The sequence below is a fragment of the Corythoichthys intestinalis genome, chromosome 21, assembly GCF_030265065.1.
Source record: "Corythoichthys intestinalis isolate RoL2023-P3 chromosome 21, ASM3026506v1, whole genome shotgun sequence".
Lineage (NCBI taxonomy): Eukaryota > Metazoa > Chordata > Actinopteri > Syngnathiformes > Syngnathidae > Corythoichthys > Corythoichthys intestinalis.
In genome coordinates, this window is record NC_080415.1 from 35,017,143 (window position 1) to 35,033,948 (window position 16,806).

The 16,806-nt window shown below is 36.5% G+C and overlaps 1 protein-coding gene across 1 annotated transcript; it reads left to right on the forward strand.

The window, feature by feature from the left end:
- Positions 1 to 1,264: 1,264 nt before the first annotated feature.
- wdr45b (WD repeat domain 45B) lies at positions 1,265 to 16,477 on the forward strand. The gene is made up of 10 exons (XM_057826894.1): positions 1,265 to 1,660; positions 2,537 to 2,611; positions 8,485 to 8,586; positions 8,716 to 8,803; positions 8,879 to 8,973; positions 9,040 to 9,230; positions 9,318 to 9,403; positions 12,677 to 12,778; positions 13,695 to 13,816; positions 14,712 to 16,477. The coding sequence occupies exons 1-10, from the start codon at positions 1,594 to 1,596 to the stop codon at positions 14,816 to 14,818; spliced, it is 1,035 nt and encodes a 344-aa protein (XP_057682877.1). The 5' UTR covers positions 1,265 to 1,593; the 3' UTR covers positions 14,819 to 16,477.
- The last annotated feature ends 329 nt before the right edge of the window (positions 16,478 to 16,806 follow it).

Genomic DNA, 16,806 nt, shown 5'->3' on the forward strand with positions numbered 1-16,806 from the left:
GGTCGCAAGCATAATGAGTTCTCCAATCGTGAAAATATGGTTCGCCATGAGGTATAATGCTCTCGGTGCATTCGCTTTTTTTCCTTGTTTACTAGCTTTTATCCACATATAATGCAGAATGGAATTGGTTGTAGGGTCCTCTTCTGGCTCAGCAGGTGGCCTTTTCCCTGTAAAAAAGCTGTCCAAAGACGTCGCCACCCGCAACACACGGCCAACAGCAGCTAAAGTTACTGTTTACATTGACTGGCGCTGGGCTGCTATAGGTTTGCAAACACCCTAGTACCGTATTGGCCCGAATATAAGACTGCTCTGATCATAAGACGACCCCCCCTTTCTTTAAGACTCAAGTTTGAAAAAAGACTTCTATTCGGGCCAATACAGCAATTGCCGCCAACCACTAGATGGCGAGCTATACAAATCTTTACTCGGATTGTTCTATTCCATTCTAGAGAAGACAGGGATATTGATGTGTTAAGAGCCAAAGGCCAGATTGAAGTCAATTATTTCTCTGCGACCCAGTAGCGAATGCGACATGGACCGTTACCGATCCGCGGCCCGGTGGTTGGGGACCACTGTTAGAGTGCTATGAAGATTTTACATGGCGCAGCAAAACGACAGGTTTGACATTAAAAGAAAATATTTACATATGTACAGTATAATATTTTAATCTTTTTTTTCATCGTATCAATTAGCTGCAATTTCAGTCTGATAATTTTTCACAATGGGGGGGATAAACGCAAAATACTACAGTATTTTCTTTTTTAAACTTGGAGTGAAAGCTTGTTTTCACCGGCACAGACCAGGATGTAGTCAAGTTCCCGGATGCGGATATGCTGCCTTCAAATGCTCTGGGAAAGATGAAACATTACCACTTGCTATTTACAAGCGTTTCACTTTCATGTGCTCTTGTTGTCGTAGCAAAAAATATAAAAACCACGGACTTAATTATGGTTTGTTGCGTAAGCAAAACTTTTAGACCTCTACTACGAGAAGACTGCATCACCATTCAAACGGCAGTTTTTGTAACATTTTAGCAAACACTTGGTTAAGAATTTTCTTTTATTCATGTGTACACGTTATTGTGCTGGCGTAAAAAACGTGAAAATTGACGATAAATGTTTTTGAAGTTATAGTTTAACATTTAAAACTTATTTAACACGATAAAATCTGTTCTCGAGTAGAAAATACGACTTGAGGGGGCGTTCACGTGCAATTTTCCACTCGATAGTTGTTATTTACCACATTTACGACACCGCATGAAGGCAGCATTAGCATTTCACCTACTAAAACATTTTGTCGTTGAATCGCATAGCTTTATTTGTTCGTTAACTGAAACCAACTTATAAACGTCATTGAATTTGTTTTTGCAACAATATTTTCTACATTTATCATAACATAAAAACAAAATTCACCTTCGAGTACTGACATGTCTCGGTTCACAGGAACCAGCGTCTTTTGACGGATCCATCCTTCCTTTCTTTTCCAGCCAACTCTGAAGGAATGATGACGTTAGCCAAAACTAGCCGAGCAGCATTTGTGTGATCATTTTCATTGATAACACAATTTGGAATTCGGTATTTCGCTCGGAAAAAAATGAACACACTGCTGTCTAAACCTCAAGGGAACGGACTCCTTTACGCTGGATTCAACCAGGACCATGGTAAGTAGTGACACTGGCTTGTTGTTTTCCCTTCCTCTCCTCAATATAAACACGGGCACAGCCATGAATGCTAAGCTAACAGTGCTAACGCACCGTCTACGGGGAAAAATGGCAATTACTTGATACGAAAGAGAGAAAATCATTTTTTCTAACGTAGAATAAAAACATCTTGACAGTTGTCACTTGCGAAAACCTTTACGTGTAGCAACTGTTTTATCGTAGTTAGCCACTGCTAGCTTCTGTTAGCCACCACTTACGTTGTTACTGAACATTTTTTCGACGTCCTTACATCAACATTTTGAGTTCATATGTGTTGACGTACTTGACTGAGGTCTTTAAATAACCGTGCCAGTCACAAATATTAGTCCAATGAAGCTGCATCACAGTTGGATGACTTCCAACGAACATTCTGTTAAAACTATGTTGTGAAACATGCACGACATTATAATACAACAATCCAATATTATGGACGGTACAAGTCTAAACAGTACTTTTTTCAGAAAGCTATATGGAGGGTGCAATACGACAGGAAATATTTCTAGCCATATACACTTCATTTCACATATCATAGCCTGTATGTGTTTGTCAATTATTTACAACATTTTGTAGCTGTACTATTATTTTGTTGAAGCCTTTGTCTTTTTTTTTTTTTTTTTAAATAAATAAATGTGTTGATCCTCAAATTTTGTCTTAAAAAAAAAACATTGGTTAATAGTTTTACGTGACCACTGTCGGTTTTTCTTTCATCAATAAGAGTGAAACAACATACTTGCTCGTTTGTGTATATCAGTGCAGTTTGCTGTGGTAGTCTGAAAAGTTTGCTTTGAAAAAAATCTTTGACTCTTTGACCCCTTTGTTAAATGTGTGTCACTGCAGGGTGCTTTGCCTGTGGAATGGAGAACGGATTTCGGGTTTACAACACCGATCCGCTTAAAGAGAAGGAGAAACAAGGTAAAAATACATACAAAGTAGCATAGTTAAAGTTTTGTATAGAGCTGCAGCTATCGATTATTTAAGTGATCGATTAATCAACTACTGTAATATTCGGACTAGGGCTGTCAAACGATTAAAATTTTTCATCGAGTTAATTACAGCTTAAAAATGAATTATTCGTAATTAATCACAATTCAAACCATCTATAAAATATGCCATATTTTTCTGTAAATTATTGTTGGAATGGAAAGATAAGACACAAGATGGACATATACATTCAACATACGGTACATAAGTACTTTATTTGTTTATTATAACAATAAATCAACACGATGGCAATAACATTAACATTCTGTTAAGTGATCCATGGTTAGAAAGACTTGTAGATCTTAAAAGATAAATGTTAGTACAAGTTATAGGAATTTTATATTAAAATTCCTCTTAATGTTTTCGTTTTAGTAAAATTTGTAAAATTTTCAATCAAAAAATAAACTAGTAGCCCGTCATTGTTGATGTCAATAATTACACAATGCTCATGGGTGCTGAAGCACATAAAATCAGTCGCACCCAAGCGCCAGCAGAGGGCGACAAAACTCCAAAAAACACAAGTAACAGGTGGACATTGCACTATACTGTCATTTTAATCTGCTTGAGCGGGGCATGTGCGCCGATTGCGTCAAATATTTTAACGTGATTAATTTAAAAAATTAATTACCGCCCGTTAACGCGATAATTTTGACAGCCCTAATTCGGAATATAAGCCGTTACTTTTTCCCCCCTCATTTTGAATCCTGCGGCTTATTTGTTGATTTATTTGGGTAATTGGTAACACTATCTTTGACAGCGGATGGGCATTAATGACATTATGAATTATTAGGGTTGCACGATATCCATTTTTTAAAATCCGATATCCATAACTTCCTGCTCCTCAAGGCCGATACCGATACGATAACCGATAATATATATATAATATTTCAATGTATATTCACCTCAGTTTTTGAACACCTGTAGGTCAAGTACTTGTGGTGGATTCAGCATAGATTTGCCTTTGACCTAACCAGAATTTTCATGATGACATGAACATTATGATAATGAACAAAACAAAGACAAGAACAGTTTTGACTTCAAATAAAGTGCCCATATTAATTTTTTTAACTAAATATAATTTGAGTCAATTACAATCAATCTTTCAGTATCATTGACGATATGTTCCCCTGAACAATGAGTACTGATCTAAAACAAACATAAACCCAACAGGTATTGTGCTTGTCAGCAGATAAAACATTTGGTGCAACAGGAGAGGAGACTTTGGTCATCTTGGTCCATTAAACAACTTTCGTAACCTGGAAATTATAGAACAGCAAGCCTATCAATAACCAAAAGGCCTCTCAACAACTTGTCAACATACACTGTAAAATGCAAACAATTGCCATAGTAGGGTTTATAACTGTGAAGGAAAATTACGGCCTCTAGAACAGTAACAAAACTTTGCATACTGGCAAAACAGGAGTGGAAACAAACGCACACATCCCAATCAGACACCGTAATAGGCCCGATGACATATTGTTATCCGATTTATTGGGATGACGTCACAATTCCTATTGAACCGATAATTATCGGACCGATAATTATGTCACTTAATCCATTTTTTTCTGGCGCGGATCTTTACATCCATTCAAAAGTGAGATAATTTGCCTGATGACACAAAATGATATCTGTCATAAGCATTCATTAATGCTCATGGCAGTCTCATGTCATAATTATGATGGTCTTATGACAGTCGTATGGTCCCACTGTCAAATAAAGTGTTAGCAAATACCATAACTAGCAATTAATGAAACAACTGGAACAGTAACTGAAGAAATAATTAGCACAGAACATAAATTTTGATTGTTATTTACATCTGTAGCGCTGCAATGCATGCTAGGAGGCATGTTGGATGACAACAGTGTTGACAGCAGGTGGTAGCAGAGGTTGACCGTCTCCCCCAAAGGAGCAATGTTCGCCTAATGAAGCTTCTTGAAGCAATGAAGATTTGCAGCCAATTGGTTCAAAGCTTCATGGGGGTTCATTTAGTCTTATGACAGTCTTAAGATGCTGTCAAATAAAGTGTTACCCGTTAATATATTTGGTTTAAAAATCCCATAACACGGTGACGACAGCTGCAGCTTATAGAGCGGTGCCGCATATCTATGAACAAATGGCCTTTACATGTCAAATTTGGTGGGTCGCGGCTTATAGTCAGGTGCGCCTTATAGTACAAAAATTACATTAGTTAGTTCGAATAATCGGATTAGGAACTTTTAATGGGTTGCAGAATACATTTTAGGTGATGTAAAACAAAGGCTTGTTAAGATTACAATTTCAAAAGAGCATTAAATTAATGCGAAAACAAAGTAAAATTTCAGAGTGTTTCTTTAAACGATGCAAGATTGCGCTTTTATTTAAAAATAAAATATCAGAGCTTAGCCTCAAACGCTATTTAAAAAAAACAACAACAAAAAAACAAATGAGGATCAAGTACGACAGAAGAACAATTTGCGAACTTCCATAGCAAAAGTCCGCGAGATCAAATGCTATAAAATAGAACGTTAAATAGGACGTTTTTTTTTTTTTTAACACAGTGTTTTGAACAAATCGTTTAAATACATATTCCCACAAATAGCTGCTAAATATATCCATAAATTTCGAATACATAAAACAAAAGCATATTAGTTCAAATCAAAACATACCTTATGTTGGTCTTAACACGGAGCAGCAGGATTCAGCCTTGAGATGAGTTACGTCATATTCACTGTTGCCACTAGAGGGCAATGTATCCTCCCAAATCAATAAAACTAAATGCAACACTTTCAAAACAAACCATTACAACACGTCTAATTCAACGAATCCTTGATGCAGAAAAATTAGATCAGAAGCTTTTTTCTAATGGAATTACTCAAGATAACCGATTAATCGTTGCAGCACTAGTTTTGTAGAATTAAGTACATCTTATTTATCAAAAAAAAAAAAAAGAAGTGAGTTGAAATAAAGTTACGAGATCGTCTCTTTGTAATAGACAAAAAGCTGTAATATAAAGTTGACATAATTGTTTTAAAATTCTATTCCTAACATCTCTGATTATATTTTGTAATTGTGAGATATGAGAAAAAGAAGCCTTCCATTTTGGATTTTGGTTTTAAATTCATATTTTTCTGTGAAATTATCTTTATCATTAAAAAAAAATCCCATTTGCCCCTGTGTGGCAATCAAAAATGATTGATACGATGCATAATTAACAAAAAAAAAAAAAAAAAATTAGGGCTGTCAAAATTATCGCGTTAACGGGCGGTAATAAATCTTTTTAATTAATCACGTTAAAATATTTGACGCAATTAACGCACATGCCCCGCTCAAACAAATTAAAATGATAGCACAGTGAAATGTGTACTTGTTGTGTTTTTCGGAGTTTTGTCGCCCTCTGCTGGCGCTTGGGTGCGACTGATTTTATAGGCTTCAGCACCCATGAGCATTGTGTAATTATTGACATCAATAATGGTGGGCTACTAGTTTATTTTTTGATTGAAAATTTTACAAATATTATTAAAACGAAAACATTAAGAGGGGTTTTAATATAAAATTTCTATAACTTGTGCTAACTTTTACCTTTTAAGAACTACAAGTCTTTCTATCAATGGATTGCTTTAACAGAATTTTAATAATGGTAATGCCATCTTGTTGTTTTATTATTATAATAAACAAATACAGTACTTATCTTGTGTCTTATCTTTCCATTCCAACATTAATTTACAGAAAAATATGGCATATTTTATAGATGGTTTGAATTGCGATTAATTACGATTAATTAATTTTTAAGCTGTAATTAACTCGATTAAAAATTTTAATCGTTTGACACCCCCAATATATATATATACATATAATATATGATATATATATATATATATATATATATAGTAGGGCTGTCAAAATTATCGCGTTAACGGGCGGTAATTAATTATTTTCATTAATTACGTTCAAATATTTGACGCAATTAACGCACATGCCCCGCTCAAACAGATTAAAATGACAGCAGAGTGTCATGTCCACCTGTTACTTGTGTTTTTTTGTCTCACTCTGCTGGCGCTTGGGTGCGACTGATTTTATGCACCATGAGCATTGTGTAATTATTGACATCAACAATGGCGAGCTACATTTTTTAATTTTTTTTTTGATTGAAAATTTTACAAATTTTATTAAAACGAAAACATTAAGAGGGGTTTTAATATAAAATTTCTATAACTTGTACTAACATTTATCTTTTAAGAACTAAAAGTCTTTCTATCCATGGATCGCTTTAACAGAATGTTAATGTTAATGCCATCTTGTTGATTTATTGTTATAATAAACAAATACAGTACTTATGTACAGTCTGTTGAATGTATATATATCTGTCTTGTGTCTTATCTTTCCATTCCAACAATAATTTACAGAAAATATGGCATATTTTATAGATGGTTTGAATTGCAATTAATTATGATTAATTAATTTTTAAGCTGTGATTAACTCAATTGAAAATTATAATCGTTTGACAGCCATAGACAGACATATATATATATATATATATATATATATATATATATATATATATATATATATATATATATATATATATATAGGAACTTTTTTGAGTGATTAAGTGAATCCAATCAATCCATCGATGTTGGAGAGGGAAGACAGGAATGAATTTTAAAAAATGATTAATTCACAGATTATCACATGTTTATTTATTTTAATAGAAATTTTTGCAGTAAAATGTTGGTCCATGTTAAAGTGCTGATGCTCAGCTTCATGGAAATCCTTTCGGATGCATTTTGAATTGGTTTGCACATATGCAGGGAAAGAGGAACTGTCCCCTCAAGTAGGGCTAAATATTACTCAGCAGCTTGACCCTTTCCAGAGTTACTCATAAATGTCAATTTGGCTGTAGGCGAGAAGCTTTTTCATGCTGACAACAGAGGTCTGTGTCTCTGTGTGTGGGGAAGGCATATTATTAACATTATTTCTATTCCCTATATATCAGAGGTCCGGAACATGTGTCTTGTGAACCATATCTGGCTCTTTTGATGAGTGCATCTGGCTCTCTGTCAACCCGTAATTTTAAATGTAGAACTGGCCGGCTCGCTTGTCATGAACCATGTCGTGGTCCATTCACACACGTTTCAGGGACCTTCAAACGTACGTGTCAAAAACATGCGTTAATTCAGTGCCCGTTGGTGGTCTTCCCGTTGAGATGGGCCTTAGTACAGAGCTCGTCTCATGCGTTAAGTCTCTGCTCAGCCAACTCAATGCCGAGCGAACTGAAGTATATCAAAAATGCGTAGGGGGAAATTACACCACGAAAGTGAACTGCATGGTTTTCAAGTCACAGAGGCGTGCAATCAGTTTCACTTTCATGACTTTATCGCCTGTTAAAATTGTCGCCAATTCCAGGTAAGCGAGACTCACGAAATGGCTGCCCTAAGAGGCTCCGCCCGTTTCAGCCACTGTTAATAACAAGTTCCCTGGTTGCGATTTCCACTTCCAGGAAATATACACAGCGCCACACCATGTTCCTATTTCTTATTTTCCAAGTGGTGATTGTGCAACTGAGCAACGATTGTAACATCCAAAGTAACAATGTCAGGCTTACGTTGTTGTTTGTTGAAGATTTATTTCAAGTACAACTCGGCGGCTGCTTGTAAAAGCCGAGTGTTCCCTCACTCTCGTTCCCACATGATACGTTCAAATGCGCTGACCCAAATTTTTTAAAAATATCTTCATCATTCGTTTTCCTTGGAAAGAATTTTGCTAATTCTACCCTAGTGTTGAAAGTCTTGAGGTTGATATTGCCACACATTTCTTGACACTGTCAGAGTTCTTGGAGGGCGGTGTCGGCCACGTGGAGATGCTCTTTAGGTGTAACTACTTGGCTCTCGTGGGGGGAGGAAAGAAACCCAAGTATCCAACTAATAAAGGTATGCTTTTGAAACATCGCAGGACCTTCTAAAATGAGATGTGTCTTGCGTTCTAGATTCATGGTTTGTTAAAAGGTGAACGTTTTATCAAATTTAAAGCGTTTTTCCTTTGGTTGGTTTTGGCTCTAGTAATGATCTGGGATGACCTGAAGAAGAAGACGGTCATTGAGATCGAGTTCTCCACAGAGGTCAAAGCAGTGAAACTTCGGCGTGACAGGTATTACCTCATCGCCCCCCCCAAAAAAACCAATCAATGTGCAGACGCTTTCATTGTTTTCCCCTTTCTGGTCAGAATTGTGGTGGTCCTGGACTCCATGATCAAAGTGTTCACCTTTACCCATAACCCCCATCAGCTGCATGTGTTCGAAACCTGCTACAACCCCAAAGGTTGGTCTCCGCTCTTTCAATGAATGAACCCACAGAACATTGATTCTCTTATTTCTCTTTCTTCAGGTTTGTGTGTACTGTGTCCCAATAGCAACAACTCCCTTCTGGCCTTCCCTGGGACTCACTCAGGCCATGTCCAGATTGTGGATCTCGCAAATACAGAAAAGCCCCCAGTGGATATCCCTGCCCACGAGGGGGCGCTGTGCTGCATCGCTTTGAACCTTCAAGGGACCAGGATAGCAACTGCATCAGAGAAAGTAGGCCAACATTCCATATGACCAAAAGTTATTTCAGGACTATTTCACTGCTGGAAACGTAACCTACCGTGTTTTGTACGTACACAGGGGACACTTATCCGAATTTTCGACACATCGGCAGGTCAGCTTATACAGGAGCTGAGACGAGGATCTCAGACGGCCAACATTTACTGGTGAGATTTTCAGTGATATCACATCAACATTATAGTAGTGCTAACTTGTTTGAAAGTACTTTATCTCTGCAAAAATCAGTATGAGAGCAGAAATTCAGCTTTCTCTGACTTCAGAAACCATTGATTTTAAAGTGATTGTTGAGCTATCTGGAAAAACAGCACTTGTTTCAAACACTAGCCAACAAAAAAATGGGAGTAATTGACATTACGTCATACCATTGTCCGGGCTTGCAGATAGGAGTGTATCCCTCTGTGAAACTCCATTGAGTTTATATGGACCACCAGAAAAAAAACATTCCATTTCGAAAGGTATAATGAAGATTAATATTCTTAAGACAAGGGAATCTGTTGTCTTGCTTAATGTATACGTATTTTGAACTATAATGAAAAAGAATGTCCCGATTTGATCAATCGTAAATTGGGCTGATCGCGCCATTTTTCAGCAGATCTGAATCAGGTGAAAAGGATCGGATTTTTAATTTTAAAAAAATACCGTAATTTTCAGACTATTTGCCGCACCTGACTATAAGCTGGCGCCCACCAAATTTGAAACGAAAATGGGCATTCGTTCATAGATAAGCCGAAGTGGACTAAAAGCCGTAGCTGTCCTCACTGTATTGTGCGATATTTACACCAAAAGATATTAACCGGTAACGCTACATTGACAGCGGCATCATAACCCTGTCATAAGACCAAATGAACCTCTATGATGCTTTGAACCAATTGGCTACAAAGGTTTGAACTAGGGCTGTCAAAATTGTCGCGTTAACGGGCGGTAATTATTTTTTTAAATTAATCACGTTAAAATATTTGACGCAATTAAAGCACATGCCCCGCTCAAACAGATTAAAATGACAGCAAAGTGCAATGTCCACTTGTTACTTGCGTTTTTTGGAGTTTTGTCCCCCTCTGTTGGCACTTGGGTGTGACTGGTTTTATGGGCTTAAGCACCCATGAGCATTGTGTAATTATTGACATCAACAATGGCGGGCTACTAGTTTATTTTTTGATTGAAAATTTTACAAATTTTATTAAAACAAAAACATTAAGAGGGGTTTTAATATAAAATTTCTATAACTTGTACTAACATTTATCTTTTAAGAACTACAAGTCTTTCTATCCATGGATCGCTTTAACAGAATGTTAATAATTTTAATGCCATTTTGTTGATTTATTGTTTAGGGCTGCAACTATCGAATATTTTAGTAGTTGGTTAATTGATGGACTAGTTAGTTCGAATAATCGAGTAATCGGATAAGGAACATGAAAAATTAAAATACCTGAACTGAGCCTCAAACAGTATAAATTAAAAAAAATGAGGATCCGTGTGAAACAAAAGAACAATCTTCTGACTGACATAGAAAAAGTCCACGAGCTTAAATGCTATAAAATGCTAACCCTTTTTACAATGCTCTAAAAAATGGTTCAGACACATATTCCCACAAAAAAAACTGCTAATTACACCTATAAACTAAATTATGAATGCATGAAAAAACATTAGCTCAAACAAAAACTTAGCTTACGTTGGTCTAAACAGGGAGCAGTTGGATTCAGCCATGTGAAAAGAGGCAGACTAGAGGGCAGTGTATCCACCATAATCAATAAAACTAAGTGAAAACACTTTCAAAATAAACCATTACGACGCCACTTTAATTAAACGAATACTTGAGGCAACAAAATTTAATTTGAATATTTTTTTCTAATCGAATACTCGAGTTAATCGATTAATCGTTGCAGCACTATTAATGTTATAATGAACAAATACAGTACTTATGTACCGTATGTTGAATGTATATATCGATCTTGTGTCTTATCTTTCCATTCTAACAATAATTTACAGAAAAATATGTCATATTTTATAGATGGTTGAAATTGCGATGAATTACGATTAATTAATTTTCAAGCTGTAATTAACTCGATTAAAAATTTTAATCGTTTGACAGCCCTAGTTTGAACCAATTGGCTGCAAAGCTTCATTGCTTCAAGAAGCTTCATTTGGCCATCACTGCTCCCTTAGGTTGACTGTCTAATCAACCTCTGCTGCCACCTGCTGTCAATACTGTTGTCGTCCAATATGCCTCCTAGCATGCATTGCAGCGCTACAGATGTAAATAACGATCAAAATTCATAATCTGTGCTAATTATTTCTTCAGTTACTATTCCAGTTATTTCATTAATTAACCCAAATAAATCAACAAATAAGCTGCACTGGACTATAAGCCACAGGATTCAAAATGAGGCATATCGGTTTATAGTCCAAAAATTATGGCTTTTTTTTTTTTTTTTTTTTAGCAAATCTGTCAATCATGGTTAAACTTGCACAAGTGTGCTGTGGCAACTCACTAAGTGAGGGGCTGTTCTCTGCACCGTGAGTGGACTCACTTAATGAAGCATTTAATAAAGATAAGCATTTTTCTATGTTATTGTGATTCAAAAATAATTTACATTATGATGGTGGGACAGTAACATGACTCGGACTCAGGTGCAAAAACATGCAATCCAGACATCCCTAATAATGAACATTTCTAGATCAGTTGGAAATGAAAGCTAAGTGAAGCTAATAATGCTAACAACCTACCTGTGTGTAAAGCCTAACTTTGTTATGTATTTCCTTTTAACATCAGTAAACCTCATCACGAGGCTCACATGAGTCTGTGACTCAAATAATAGGTCTAATATATAAAAGGTTCAAAGCCAGTGACAGTAATGTATACAGTATAACGTGTACACACACATTTAAGCTAAAATGATAACACAAAAAATACTTTGTTACTGTTATTTTGGATGATTCTATCACTATTCTGTTATTCTCCTATTCTATCATTGTTCTAAAATAATAACAAAAATAAGGCAGACAGCAACATCACTAGCATTGATTTATAGGATAAATTCCCAGGTGAATTTTAAGATCATTTCCGAATGGTAAATGGCCTTTTATTAATTTCTAATTTAAATGACTTTTGTTGGATTATAGAGCAGCGCACACAATCACCATTGAAGAAATGCTGAAAATACACTGCTATAGCTAACTTTTAGAGTTAACTATACAGTATGTTTTAGTGGTTATTTGTCCAGGAGGTTGGTGTGTCATTTTCAGACAAAGTTGGCATTCAGCAAGGTCAGTTACTCTTTGGTGGAAAAAAACATCAACTGCAAAGTATACATTTTAATCCCCTCTAAATGACATGTTTACTATATTCACCTGGCAAGAAATTTTCCCCTTCTTTTTATTAGACTTCCAACCTTTCTCCTTTTTTTCAAATCCTTTTCTAGCATCAATTTCAACCAAGACGCATCCCTCATATGCGTTTCAAGTGACCATGGCACAGTACACATCTTTGCGGCCGAAGACGCGAAGAGGAATAGGCAATCGAGGTTTGTTAATTCTAAATGTTCTTTTGGTTCAGTCTGTTTTAGGGCAGTGATCGATTAATTGATGGATAAATCTATTGATTTAGTTAGAGTAATTGGATTAGGAACATTTAATGCCTTGCCGAATAAATTTTAGGCGATTAAAACGAAAGAAACAAGTGTTTATGCTTGTAATAATATTTATTTTAGCTTGCTAAGATTGCCCTTTCAAAAGTGCATTAAATGCGAATACAAAAAAAACCTGAGTGTTTCTTCAAACTATGCACTTTCATTTCACGAGAGCAATTTAAAACTAAACGAAAATTCCTGATCTTGTCCTCAAACGGTATAAAAAATACCACAAAAGAACATTTGGCTAACTTGCATAGCAAAAGTCCACTAGCTTAAATGCTATAAAATGCTAACTTTTTTTTTTTTTCTTTCAACAAATCGTTCAAACACATATTCCCACAAAAAAAGTTATAAATATACTTCTAAACTAAATAACGAATGCATAAAGAAATATATTAGCTTAAACAAAAACGTCCAACCTTATGCTGCCCTTTACAGAGGAGCAGTTGGATTCAGCCGTTAGATGAGTTGTCGTATTCACCGTTGCCGCTAGAGGGCAGTGTATCCACCCAAATAAAAAAACTAAACGCGACATTACATTGCCACTTCAATTCAACAAATCCTCGAAGCGGCAAAATTTGATTCAAAGCTTTTTTTCTGATTGGTTAATCATTGCAGTACTAGTCGGTTTTACTAACAAAAAAAGTCAGACCTATTGTCATTTGTTTTTGACAACGTGATCGACTGATATTTGTAACACACTTGAAGTTCTCACTCAGTGGCAGTGAATGTAAGATTGTCTCTGTATAGAAATGGCTTGATAGTCATTCTGTGACATTTTTCACAGTGTGTGCCTTTCTCTTTACAGTTTGGCCTCCGCCAGCTTTCTTCCCAAATACTTCAGCTCCATGTGGAGCTTTTCCAAGTTCCAGTTGCCCTCGAGCTCCCCGTGTTTGTGTGCCTTCGGAACGGAGCCCAACGCTGTCATAGGTGAGAGCAATTGAACACAGTTTCTAATTATTAATTTCGTGATTATACTTCCCAGACATGTTATAATTGGATTGGGCCGATAGCAAGGGTTTCCCCTAGGATTTTTTGAAGTTGTGGTGAGCTGCATCAGAGTCGGACATACAGTGTATCACAAAAGTTAGTACACCCCTCACATTTCTGCAGATATTTAAGTATATCTTTTCATTTGACAACACTGACAAAATGACACGTTGACACAATGAAAAGTAGTCTGTCTGTGTGCAGCTTACATAATAGAGTTCATTTATTTTCCCCTCAAAATAACTCAAAATATAGCAATTGATATCTAAACCCCTGGCAACAAAAGTGAGTACAGCCCTTAGAAACTACGTGCATCCCTACATGTCCAAATTGAGTATTGCTTGTCATTTTCCCTTCAAAATGTCATAATCGTTACATGAGTGTTGTCAGCATTTCTGCAGAGATTGAAGAGGTGGGGGGTCAGCCTGTTAGTGCTCAGACCATACGCTGCACTCTACATCACATTGGTGTGCATGGCTGTCACCCCAGGAGGAAGCCTCTTCTGAAGACGGTATACTAGAAAGCCCACAAACAGTTTGCTGAAGACATGTTAACAAATCACATGGATTACTGGAACCATGTCCTATGGTCTGATGAGACGGGTGGGCTTTCTTATGTACTGTCTTCAGAAGAGGCTTCCTCCTGGGGTGACAGCCATGCACACCAATTTTCAAAATAAAGCGTATAAAGGAACAATTTGTATTTGACGTGCTATTTCATACGATTTCTGGCAAATAGATTGACCTATAACCTACTATAGCAGCACAAACGAATGACATATTTTTCGATAGATTGGCCAACTTCAGAGGTTTCTTTGTCTTGTTTCTGTTTGTAGCTATTTGCGCTGATGGCAGCTACTACAAGTTCCTGTACAACCAGAAAGGGGAGTGTTCCAGAGATGTCTACGCCCAGTTCCTGGAGATGACAGATGACAAAATATGACCCTTGAAGGCACCATTACCCAGCCCAGTTTAATTTTTATAACATTTTTTTTCATATCTTTCATTTTTGTCATTATACAGAAGGGACAAGCCGTCCCTCTGCTGCACTTCTCTTGAAAGACTGAAAAGCTGAAAGAGCATCCTAGTTGTCTCTCGGTTGTCAAGGCGACATGGACGCCAGACATGATGGAAGAGGTATTTTGGGCATCAGGTCCTTTTAAAGATGTCTTCCGATGACTTTCCAACGAATGGCTATTTTTTAAAGCGCATACATGATGGTGATTTTTGTCAATTGACACCTAATACTAGGGAGTGCCTCCGAGTGACTCGTCGTGCCACGTGACATGACTGCAAATGTATCACCACGCGTGTTTGTGTGTGTTTGCTCGCTAAGCAGGGTCACAAAGAGCTTACTGCTGGGCTGTTCATCATTTAAAATTGCATCCCCACTCTGTGGACACAAGACTGAATATGAGCGTAATCATGTTTGCCTCGAGCTTTTTTTGTTTTTGGTTTTGTTTTATAAATTGTGCAATATTTTTTCCATTTTGGAGGTAATACAAGTTTTGCTATAGCCATAGCGCAGTCATTAATGCAAAAAAGCAGCAGCAGGGCTGAGAACGAAAAGTGGTATATGGTATGCGGCATTATTTTTTGCCATGTGGCTTTTTTTTTTTTTACGTGTAGCATTTTTTTTTTGGTATGTGGCCAATGGGATCTTGGTTTTTTTGGGGTATATGGCATTTTTGCAGGCCATGCATGTCCATGCCATTGCCGGGTATGCACGTCCAAATTTTGTCAAATGGCAAAATCAATTTTGCAACATGGCAAAAAAAAGCCAGATGGGAAAATCCATTTTGCAACATGGCAAAAAAATTTCACATGGCAAAATCCATTTTGCTACATGGCAAAAAAAAATGCCACATGCAAAATCTATTTTGTCACATGGCAAAAAAAAATGCCAAATGGCAAAATTATTTTGCAACATGGCACAAAAATGCCAGATGGCAAAATCCATTTTGCAACATGGCAAAAAAAATACCAAATGGGAAAATCCATTTTGCAACATGGCAAATAAAAAATGCCAGATGGCAAAATCCATTTTGCCGCATGGCAAAAAGTGCCACATGGCAAAATCCATTTTTCCACATGGCAAATACCACTTTTGGTTCTCGCCCTCTCTCAAAAATAAGCGTAAAGTTCCCCTGAAAGCTCTTCCTTCTATTTCAATTTTACATTTATATGAGTAAATTGTATTTTGTCAGAAGTCAAGGCAAAAACTGTTACAGGAAATGTTTACTCATAATCTGCTTGTTTGCCCTCTGTAATGTCCATGCATACGTTTTTCTAACGCATATTTAAGAGTTGTTTTTGATGACACTTGTTACGTGTCAGTACTTCCACCGGCCTAATTTGCAGAAATCTGCTTGAAGAGTTGTTTCGTTTGTATTGTATAGCTTTCCACGAGGTCCTTGACAGCAATTTCACCAAAACATTTCACTTGTGTTTCTTCACCAGATTGTATACTTGCACTGGGTTCCACCTCTCTATCACTGAACATTGAAGGGACGCTTTGCTTACAGTATGAAATTCAGTTCGATTGTAAAAAAAAAAGACGAAATCTGCATTTACATTTGGTTATTAAACAGAACAGCTTTTACACTTGAGTCTCATGTTCTTTGTTTTTGCCATGTGGTATATAGGCCATCTTCACTTGAGTTGACTGGTTGTGTGACTCATCACGTACACCTATATATTTTTGCGTAAAAAACGAGATGTATAGAAAGGCTTCGTGTAAAAAAACGACCATATAAACAAAGGGTTTTGTTGCATAAAGATTGACGATGTAAAGTGTGGCTTTTTTGCGTAAAAACGATGATGTATAGTAAGTCTTTGTGTAAAAAAAAAACTACCATATTTACAAAAGGCTTTTTTTCCCGTAAAAAAACGACCATGTAAAGTAAGGCGTTTTTGTGTAAACATTGATGA

What these genes read in the sequence shown, in the direction of transcription:
- wdr45b (XM_057826894.1), top strand. Translation starts at nt 1,594, where the DNA reads ATGAACACACTGCTGTCTAAACCTCAAGGGAACGGACTCCTTTACGCT. An exon ending in TGGATTCAACCAGGACCATG is followed by an intron (nt 1,661 to 2,536) that starts GTAAGTAGTGAC and finishes GTGTCACTGCAG; the next exon opens with GGTGCTTTGCCTGTGGAATG. An exon ending in TAAAGAGAAGGAGAAACAAG is followed by an intron (nt 2,612 to 8,484) that starts GTAAAAATACAT and finishes TGACACTGTCAG; the next exon opens with AGTTCTTGGAGGGCGGTGTC.